Source organism: Sinocyclocheilus grahami, unplaced genomic scaffold (assembly GCF_001515645.1).
Source record: "Sinocyclocheilus grahami isolate Dianchi unplaced genomic scaffold, SAMN03320097.WGS_v1.1 scaffold252.1, whole genome shotgun sequence".
Classification (NCBI taxonomy): Eukaryota; Metazoa; Chordata; class Actinopteri; order Cypriniformes; family Cyprinidae; genus Sinocyclocheilus; species Sinocyclocheilus grahami.
This window is the reverse complement of record NW_015505431.1, coordinates 883,173-893,917: the sequence shown is the minus strand read 5'-3', so window position 1 is coordinate 893,917 and position 10,745 is coordinate 883,173. Positions and strand designations below refer to the sequence as shown.

The 10,745-nt window shown below is 36.1% G+C and overlaps 2 protein-coding genes across 2 annotated transcripts; both read left to right on the top strand.

Moving 5' to 3' along the window:
* Positions 1–220: 220 nt before the first annotated feature.
* Positions 221–3,876, top strand: LOC107598556 (adenomatous polyposis coli protein-like). Its single transcript, XM_016289929.1, has 6 exons — positions 221–308; positions 956–1,262; positions 1,348–1,752; positions 2,935–3,004; positions 3,288–3,323; positions 3,597–3,876. Exons 2-6 carry the CDS (start codon positions 962–964, stop codon positions 3,667–3,669), a joined length of 885 nt encoding a protein of 294 aa, XP_016145415.1. The 5' UTR covers positions 221–308; positions 956–961; the 3' UTR covers positions 3,670–3,876.
* A 286-nt stretch (positions 3,877–4,162) lies between these two features.
* LOC107598535 (lysozyme C, milk isozyme-like) lies at positions 4,163–10,410 on the top strand. The gene is made up of 7 exons (XM_016289908.1): positions 4,163–4,190; positions 4,265–4,283; positions 7,649–7,821; positions 9,121–9,333; positions 9,460–9,520; positions 9,867–9,908; positions 10,308–10,410. The coding sequence occupies exons 1-7, from the start codon at positions 4,163–4,165 to the stop codon at positions 10,408–10,410; spliced, it is 639 nt and encodes a 212-aa protein (XP_016145394.1).
* Positions 10,411–10,745: the final 335 nt, after the last annotated feature.

Genomic DNA, 10,745 nt, shown 5'->3' with positions numbered 1-10,745 from the left:
GTGACGAAGCAAAACCTGACTCACCTCCACCTGAGCGTCTCTGTAATGTTACATCACATCAGACGCTCCGGATAAGGAGCTGTTTCAAAAAGTATGATGCAATACATACAATTTGTCTTTGGAATTCGAGTCATGTGGTGGTTCTTCAACAGGTTTAGTGAGTTTGATGCGGTGAGGTCATCACATCAAATTCAGTATAAAAATCCCCATGCTCGTCCGATCAGCACACAGCGGATGGTGGAAACAAACACCAGCCCAAAGCAAGACTGAAGACTATACCTACATCTACAACAGTCGAAGCGTCTCTGGTAAAATCACTTTTGAACTCTTTGTATAAAATGCTTTACCAATATTGCTCATTTATCTGCTAGACTAAAATGCTACTTCCTTTTATAACTGTATCAAAATATGCAAGAATAATGAGCCATTTGGTTGTAGAAGACCTAATGCATAATTGCATTGCTAAAGGGCATAATGATAAAAAAGCATGTTTGTAATTTTAATAATCCACCCAAACTTTAGCCTTGGAAAACTGTCAGAAAAATGGCTTGGCACTGGGCTAATACCCTTAAAAAGGCATCTTTGTATGTTATCTGCTCATTAAATGTTCATATTAGTACCTTAAAGTGGTAATATTTATCCTTACGATACCACTATGGACCTTTTAGGGGGGAATAAGGTACAAAGATATCCCTATTGACCCAGTGACAAGCACTTTTTCTGACAGTTTTCCAAGGCTAGAGTCTGGGTGGTCAAGACCAAGTATTAACCCAATGACAAGCTAAAGGCACATTTTTGCACATTTTCCCTGAGAACAAATCCAGAAGATTGCTGGCTGCATTAGTGATTATGTTCCTTCATTGCAAGCACTGTATGAAGATAATAGACTGAGGTAAACCGCAGATTAGGATTGTTTCATTTGGATTTTTTCCATTGCTCTGTGTTTAATCTCCAGAGAGAGATGAAGGTGAAGATGTTGGCCGTGTTGGCTCTGGTTCTTCTGCTCTCCAGTGCGAGTGAGGGACGGATTCTCAGTAAATGTGAGCTGAAATCCCAACTCGAGGCGGCACTGGGGAGAAATCAGGGAGGAAATGGGCCTGCAACTGTCACGAATGGGCCTGGAAGTGTGACTGGGCCTGGAAACGTGACTGTGCCTGGAAATGTAACTGTGCCTGGAAACGTAACTGTGCCTGGAAACGTAACTGTGCCTGGAAACGTGACTGTGCCTGGAAATACAACTGCAAATTCGCTCATCGCCCAAAGTAAGTGTTGCAAGGGTAAACGCTGTCAGTTGACAAGTAGTAATGATACAAATGTAAGCCAAGAGTGTTTCTGTCTTTCTTTCAGTCGTTTGTTCTGTGGAGCGTGTGTCGAAGTTCGACACCAGCCTGGTCACCACCATCCAAGAAGACCCCAGACCTCCAGTGAGACCCCCTCTCAGACCACAACAACGACCCAATGAAAGACCAGGGGGAAGACCTGGTCGTCCAGGAGGAAGACCTGGTCGTCCCGGCGGAAGGGGAAAAAGATCCCATGTTGCGGCACTCAGGCGGCCAGCTGGATTTTCTGACGACAGTTCCGAGAGTTCCGAGAGTTCCGAGAGTTCCGAGAGTTCCGAGAGTTCCGAGGAGAATGTCACTGCAAGGCCTGGTCTCACCACAAAACTGTTTGGAATCTTCCAGCTGAGCGACGGTGTGGCCTGCAATTCCGGATCCGGCCAGAGTCTAAACATCTGCCGCATGAACTGCAGAGGTAAGTCACGTTACAAAAGTGATTATAAACTGGATAGACTGAATCAAATCTCATGAGAAATGTAACTAATTTATAGGGCGGTGATTTCGAATACATTCACACAATGAATCAACATAAAGAACTACCAAATTTTGCTATAAGTTTGATTGCATCATATAATAATTGCTGTTAATAGTGTTCCTCGTCTGTTTGATTACATCTTTCATTTATTTTTCCGTGCATTTCTGCCATATGTACATTAACTGACAGTCACCACTGATAAGCTACTACTAAATATTGTAGAAACTTAATTTGCTGTAATTAAGTTGAATTAAATTAAGTTGCTTTGCAACGATTGGTATCGTGAAAAGCGCTTTACAAATAAACTTGAATTGAAAATTGAATTGAACAATGACTACTCAGATTACAGTTACTTTTTTATTGATTACATATCATTCACATAGTCACATGCTGTAAACAGGTCTAATATTTCAGATTTTTATGTTTTATTGACTGTTGTAATTTTTTTAATATTTATTTTAATTTAACATTATTATGATTTAATTAATTATTAGCTTTTCATTAAACTCACAAACCCTCTGCAGTTCCTATTTAAATCAATGTGATAAACAAGTTAGGTCAGAAGTAATCTAAAAGTAATCAAAAAGTAATCAGATTACATTACCTAAAAACGAAAAAAATTTTATCATGCCATTTGGAATCAGTAATGGACTACAATTTGTAAGTAATCTACCCAGCACTGGTTACATATTGCTGTGAGCTTGTATTGATAGATTCCTATAATGCAATTCAACACAATTTTTCAAAATTTCAGTACGTCAAATTTGAGTGATGTCTCATGTGACTGGTTACGAAAGTAACTAAAAACTGAGAAAGTGTAATTATTTTACAAATTGGAAATTTCGTATGAATTCGTACAGTGTGATTGCCACAAAAATGATTTCTATAGGAAAAAAGTAAGCATGAAGCTCCACCATAAACTTAACCGTCAGTGGGGCGTATAAAGGCAGATCGTACAAAGACATGATTGGCACTGTACAAATAAGCCACCAATGCACGAAAACTATTTTTTTTAAAAGAACATCCCATTTACACAATAGCACATCACATAGTTTCATCACAATTTCACAATCATAGTACACGTCAAATTCGAGTGACATCTATTTTTTTTTTCTTCTAAAGCTCTGGCTGATGATGACATCAGGGATGACATCACGTGCCTGAAGACCCTGCTGAACAGCACAAGAAATGCGTAAGTTGTCATCTTTGGTCCCGCTATAATTACATGATCACCATCTACATTCCCACTGCTAGACACCTCATTCTGTCACTGCTCATTTGCATGACTCCGTTGAGGTCAGATCACATTTGTAGCATTGCCAAAGACCACTGTCATCTAGAATCTGCAAAATAAACACATTGTAATTGTAAATGGCCAAGATTCTTCATTGTAAAACATTCGAATATTACTAAAAGCAAATAAACAAGTGTATTTTCTCATAAATAGTAATATTCCTGTTCCTGTTTTCTTACAGCGCTGTTTCAGCCTTCGCTTCTCCACCGAATAAAACGTAAGCCAAACAAATATATTTTTATTTCATTCAATACTTGAAAGCGTATAAGGCTTAAGGAAATACATTTTTCAAAATGTATAAAATATATTTCAGACAATATACATAAAAAATTGCCAAAACTATATGATGAAATAGAAGTAACTAAAACTTATTGGAAATATATTTCTGTACATATATTTACATGAATATTAGCAATATATTTTTAACCACAGGAATAAGCTTTGCAAGATGTAACCCTTCTTTTACAAGATTGTGTTTCTTGTCTTTTAGGCCACTTGTAATTCTCTCTGTGAACGAGTGCCGCAACGTCAATCCTGCGCAGTACTTTGTTGAGTGTCCCTGAAACATTCAGCATTTCTTCAGGCATGAATATTCTGTCAGATTTCATCCCAACTCATTATTGTAATAAACCCAACAGGAACTCAGTTCTCAGACCCTTGTATTTCACTCTTCCATTTTCTGCCATACTGTACCTGTAAAATGTTCTCAGAATAGCCTCAATTATGCTGCATGTACTATAGCATACCTCAGAATGCAAATAAACAAATATAAAAAAAAATACACTTGTCTAAGTCTGTCTTTACAATAAAAAACACCAACAAATCAGTGTTTGCATGAGTGAAATGTAGAAGCATGTTCATAAATGCCTATCTCCCTGTTGGAAAAAACAGCATATGCTGGTTATGTAGCTGGAAACCACTGGAGAAAAAGAGAGCAAATAAATACATAAATACATAATAACAAGGATGACAACCTGAGCTTCCTGGACAGCATTTGTGATGTTTTCAGTCTGTTTCAGAGCAATGACATCATAGGAATATGATCTCCTCGTGATGATGGGATGGACCAACAGCGCAGGTGCAGGTCAGTCGGACATATATAAGATTGACCACAGCAAAAAAAAACACTGAAGCTGGAGAAGACTCTCCAACAAGCAGCATCTCAACAGAACCTCTGGTAAGATGCATTACAATTCGGTTCTTCATGATACGTCATGCTTTTATTGTTGTTGTTGTTGTTGTTGCTCAAACTAATCATTAAGTTCACTGCTGGTCATTGTAAAAAATAAAGGAATAAAAACTTTGGATGAAAGCAATTGCTGAATTGAATGTACTTTTTTTTGTTTTTATGTAGTAATAATTATTTGTTTCTGTGCAATATATATTAAATTAGCACATATATATATATATACAGTATATTGTATATATGTGGCTCAACCTATTTAATACTATATCTATCTATCTATATCTATATATCTATATATCTATATCTATCTATCTATCTATCTATCTTTGTATGTATGTGTGTGTATAGTTTGTGTTTCTCTACATATGACACAGTAATTATAATGTGTCTTCTGTGCGTTACAGTGTGGAGATGATGTTGGTGAAGGAGTGTCACTCTGTCGTTCCTCCAAACTACTTTGCTGAATGTGTTTAAAACAGATGGAGCAGACTCAGTCAAGATTAGATTCTTCCTGCTACGTTCCTTACGCTCATCAGTCTGATGCTTTCCATGGCAACTGTCTTTGATTGAATGGTAATAAGGTCATTATGATGGTGGCGGGAGTTTAAACGAGAGTCTGAATATAGGAAGTTTGTGCATTAAGACACTTTAGTTTATTATTGTAATAATGTGAATGTCTAAACATATATCACTGTATAAACCTAAACATCAGTGTATAGTCCAATATGATTGTGCTGCTGCTGAGTGCTTTTAAATACTGTCACTTTATCATCAAAAATAAAATTAACAAACCACTCTAAGTTTTCTTTCTTTTCTTTGAATCAAAAAGCAACAAGATGCCACATAGTTTTCATATACATGCATATATTCATGATGCATCATGCAGGAAAAGAGAATAAGCAAATAATATAAAAATTGTTTTAAAAATTCTGGTGGTAAAGTTTTAGCTTAGCCATCACCAGCTGTTGTCTGAAATCTATTGCAATCTGTATTCTATGCATTTTAGATGCACACTTTCCCCTGCAATAAAAAAAAAAACAGTATTACGATTTAAAATATATATATATAAGAAAATATGAGCAAATAAAAATTTTATTATTTTAGAATGCATGCAAACATCCAAACTATTGATCAAATACTTGAAATAAATTATTATTTGTATTAAAACAGAATTAGCAAAATATTTCAATTGTTCTATGATTTTTTATTTTTGATCAATATAAATATTTACCTTACTAGACGTTGCTTTGTTGTTGTCAAATATTCCTCAGTCTTCACTGTCTTCTGTATGTGATTTGTCAGACTTATATATGTACGAATCTCCTCCACCTGCGGCTGCACCTGTGCTTTTGGATCATTCCATAATTAATACTGGGATTAATGTACATTTCTAAAATTGAGCTCTGGTTCCTCCCAAGGTTTCTTCTTCATCCACCCAAACCAACAGACGTTTTTTTAACATTATATTCTGCAAAGCAGCTTTGGATCAGCATGTATTGTGAAAAGCATGCAAAAAAACACTTAACTTCAATTTTAATCTTTCCCAGTAAATCATCATCGTTCCTACAAAACCTTGCATGTAGAATGAGACTTTGACACACTAATGTAAGCTGCAAATCATCTAGTGTGCTGAGACAATGCAAAAGATCAAGTCTGATTTAAATTGTCCTATTTGGATCATTCATAATTACCAAATGATCCTTAAATTATATAACTTGTCTAAAACCACTACGAGTTTCTAGAAAACCCTATTTAAATGTCAGCGCCTTGCCCAAAAAGCACTTTTGCACAAAAGCATTTCGTTTTTACAAGGAATTGTCAAGTTCACCCCGCCAACAGATCCACCCAAACAAAAGACAGCGAGGATTTAAAGCTTTAAAGAGTGGTTTCTGACCTCTGTTATCTGTCTGCTGCAGACATGCCACAGAAATTATTTTTAAAATACAAGCTAAAATGACCTGAATGTCACATAACAGCAAACATGGGCTGATTTTTTTACATTTAAGAATAAGAATTTGCCCAGTGTGGTTTGGGTGTATGAAGAAACCTTGGGAGGAACTAAATTTCAGCAGGGAGAGTCCATCCTCCTCTGACACGAATTAAGCAATAAAATTAATCTCAGGATTAATTGTAGGATGGACCAAAATCACAGGTGCAGCTGGAGGTGGAGGCGACTCTAACATATATAAGTCTGATGGGTCACAGTACAGAAGACAGTGAAGACTGAGGAACATTTGAAGACTCTCATTCATCTCAATCTCCAACAAAAGAACATCTGGTAAGACTCAATTATGCTTGTTAATAATATGGTTCTTCCAGTTGTCTGAACGCAAGTTTTGTGTTCAGTATTGTAGAATATGCCTTGCTGGTCATTCTGAACAAGCAACAAATCTATACTAGCATTCAAACGTTTGGTGTCTGAAAGATTTTTATTTTTTTTGAAAGAAGTCATTTGTGACCCTGGACCACAAAACCAGTCATAAGGGTAAATTTTTCAAAATTGAGATTTATACATCATCTGAAAGCTGAATAAATAAGCTTTCCATTGATGTTTGGTAGGACAATATTTGGCCGAGATACAACTATTTGAAAATCTGGTATCTGAGGGTGTAAAAAAATCTAACAATTAAGTTTTAATGTATTTACAGTAGGAAATTTACAAAATATCTTCATGGAACATGATATTTACTTAATATCCTAATGATTTTTGGCATAAAAGAAAAATCTATAATTTTGACCCATATAATGTATTTTTGGCTGGGTCAAATTTATGTGGTCCAGGGTCACATTTTTGTTTACCAAGGCTACATTTATTTGATTAGAAATACAGTAAAAACTGTAATATTTTGAAATATTATAACAATTTAAAATAACTTTCTAATGTTAAAAAAATTAAAATGTAATTTATTGCTGTGATCAAAGCTGAATTTTCAGCATCATTACTCTAGTCTTCAGTGTCACATGATCCTTCAGAAATCATTCTAATATGCTGATTTGATGCTGAAGAAACATTTCTTATTATTATCAGTGTTGAAAGCAGTTCTGCTGCTTCATGTTTTTGTGGAAACCAACATTTTTCAGGATGCACTGATGAATACAAAGTTCAAAAGAAAAGCATTTATTTGAGAAAAATAATTTTTAATGTCACTTGATCAATTTAATGCATATTTTCTAAATAAAATGGTTTTGAAATTAAAATTTGTTTGTTTGCTTGCAAAACTAGAATGAAATGAGACATTTTAACGGACTTTATGCATTATGCCTCTGGAACCAATGTGCTGTATCTGACTAAAAAGAAGTCTCCCAAATATCTCTGCTTTCACTCTCTGCAGTTTACTCTCCAGACAGAAGAAGAGCATAAACCCAGTGAAGATGTTGGCGGCGTTTGCTCTGGTTTTTCTGGTGTCCAGTGTGACTGAGGGACGGATTATCAGTAAATGTGAGCTGAAGGAGAAGCTGGAGGCATCTCAGATTCAGGTGATTCGGGCCATGGGAGACAAAATGACCAGGAACGATCTCAACGCTAGACGTGAGTAACAGATTCCTTTCGCTCACCATTATATTTGTGACCCTGGAGCACAAAACCAGTCTTAAAGGGGTCATATGATGCCCATTTTCCACAAGTTGATATGATTCTTTAGGGTCTTAATGAAAAGTCTGTAACATAGTTTGGTTAAAATTTCTCAATGGTAGTGTAAAAAACACCTTTTTTACCTTGTCAAAAACAGCTCTTTTCAGATCAAGCCGTTTTTGTAGCATTTTCCTTTAAATGTTAATGAGCTCTGCTGACCCCGCCCCTCTCTTCCGAGCTGCTCTTAGAGACTGTTTACTTCAGCCGCATTCATCGTGAAACTGGCTAATTAGCACATTATTAGGAAAGGCGATTTGCAAAGATTCATTACAAAACATTATACTCACTTCTTCTGTAGATGAGGCTGGATCACGAACATAGGCGCATTTAGGTAGATCGGGGGAGAATTCCCTTCAGAAACAATGTAATCCATTGCGTCTTCAGCGGCTCAGATGTCGGGAGTAAATGAGGACTGCTATGTTCATTATTACATCCAACAACAGAACACCTCAATCGCTTGGGAGTCATTCTTGTCTACATCTGCTCCGGCGGTGAAACAATGGCGGACTGATAACAGTCACTCAGGGCGGGTCTAAGGTAAGACACCAGTCCAGTCTGTGCTGAAACGCTACTGTCAATCAAACTATCGTGGGAGGGGCCTGTCTTTGTGATGTCACACAGACAAGCATCTGAGATCGGCTCGATTTGAGAAAGGGGTAAAGATTTAATGAGATTTTAAAAAAAACACAGGGTGGATTTTTATCATTATAGGGTGGTTGTGTACACACTGCCAACACACATTTCAGTTCAAACAATTAGTAAAAGTGTATGTGGGTATATTTGTAGCAATAGCCAAAAATACATTGTATGGGTCAAAATTATAAATTTTTCTTTTTTATGCCAAAAATCATTAGGATATTAAGAGCATGTTCCATGAAGATATTTTGTAAATTTTCTACCATAAATATATCAAAAACTTAATTTTTGATTAGTAATATGCATCGCTAAGAACTTCATTTGGACAACTTTAAAGGCAATTTTCTCAATATTTAGATTTTTTTGCACCCTCAGATTCCAGATAGTTGAATCTCGGCCAAATATTGTCCTATCCTAACAAATCATACATCAATGGAAAGCTTATTTTTTAAATCCGACCCTTATGACTGGTTTTGTGGTCCAGGGTCACATTTATGTCACATAATGTGCAGATGACAGGTCAATCCCTCTCACATGCATTTTCCTTTCGTTCTGATGCAGTTGTCTGCTTGGCTGGTGCTACAGGCTTCAACACCAGCTTTGTCAAAAACGTCCCCGCCAAACCTAAAGAGCTCTTAAATATCCACTCTACAAAGGCAAACGCACAGCGGCATCCTGTCTGGCACCTGTACGGTGTGTTTCAGCTCAGTGATCAGCTGGCCTGTGATTCTGGCATGAACCCATCTCTCAATGTCTGCAACACGAGCTGCACTGGTGAGTTTGATGGGAAAATGCCATGATAATCATAACTGTGTTTTCTGAATTTCTGCGCCATATTCCTATTGCTTTCAACATAAGCCAACTGAATAAGGTTTTGCATTTTTTCTCTTTTCTCAAAAGCTTTTAATGACGATGATGTATCAGATGACATCGCCTGCCTGAATACCATTATTAGCAGCATGTAAGTGCACAGACTACAGACATTGCTTACTGAATGATCTAGATGTAATTTCATAGTTACTGGATGGCATTAGAGCCAGTTTTCAAAGTCATTAAAATAAAGCAAACCTTTTTATATTTTCTTTTTTTTTAACGGCTGAGGGAATTACATTTCCTTTTTATGTAAAGTCATAGTAATGCTATAATTTTTCTTTTGCTACTGAAGCTAACTGAAACGTAAAAATGTTGGTGTCCATTCAGCATTATATAAGTTTACCCAATAATGATGACTTACACTTATGAGAATCCTGAAACCGTAAAAAGGGTTTCATATCATTCATAACGTGATGTTTTTTTTCTCTTCACAGTAAACCTAGACCCAAAAACATCATCTCTCTTCCACTTGTAACGTAAGTTGAAAACAATCAATTTATGATTGTTTATAATTTCATATATGCCAAAAGCACCTGCATGCAATTGCAGCAAAAACCAGATGTAGTGTTTTGTCACAAGTGTGCAGGGTTCATATTTTACATTTACATTTATGCATTTTATCAGTTCTTGCTTTCTCTGGGTATCGAACCCATGAACGTTGTGCAATGCTCTACTGTTATAATTTAGCAAATCATGTAAACTCATTAATACTCATAAAATGTAATAAAGTATGAAACTTAAGTTAGGGACAAATAATATTTCACTTTGCACATTTATTAATATACTTGTCTACCTCAAATACAACTGCATTAAAGGTTTAAGAAACAAAATCAGGCCTGAATGTTTAAAGTGTGACTTTCTTTTGTGTGTTACAGATTGAACACCATTTTGGTGAAGGAGTGTCACTCTGTGATTCCCTCTCTCTATTTTGCTGAGTGTCCGAGTGCAACAACACCAATGAGTGAAACAACACTGTGATTTTATTCTTCTGACCTGCTCTAATACTGTAGATTTGTACTAGTCAACTACAGAATAATTATGACTACCTAACTAACAATACTAGTAGATCAGCTGCATACAGTCACTTTAAAAACACAACAGTCTGATGTTTCCTCAGCAACTGCCTTTGAGTGAATGGTAATGAGGTTGTTATGATGGTGGTGGGATCTGTGCGTGTTTAAACATATAAAGACTTTGAATAGAATTAATGCTTGTGCATTAATAAACTTTATATTATTCCTGTAATATTACAGATGTTTGGTGGCATTTTACATTTCTGGCTACAATTATAATAAAGCAGTCTCTGTTCCTTG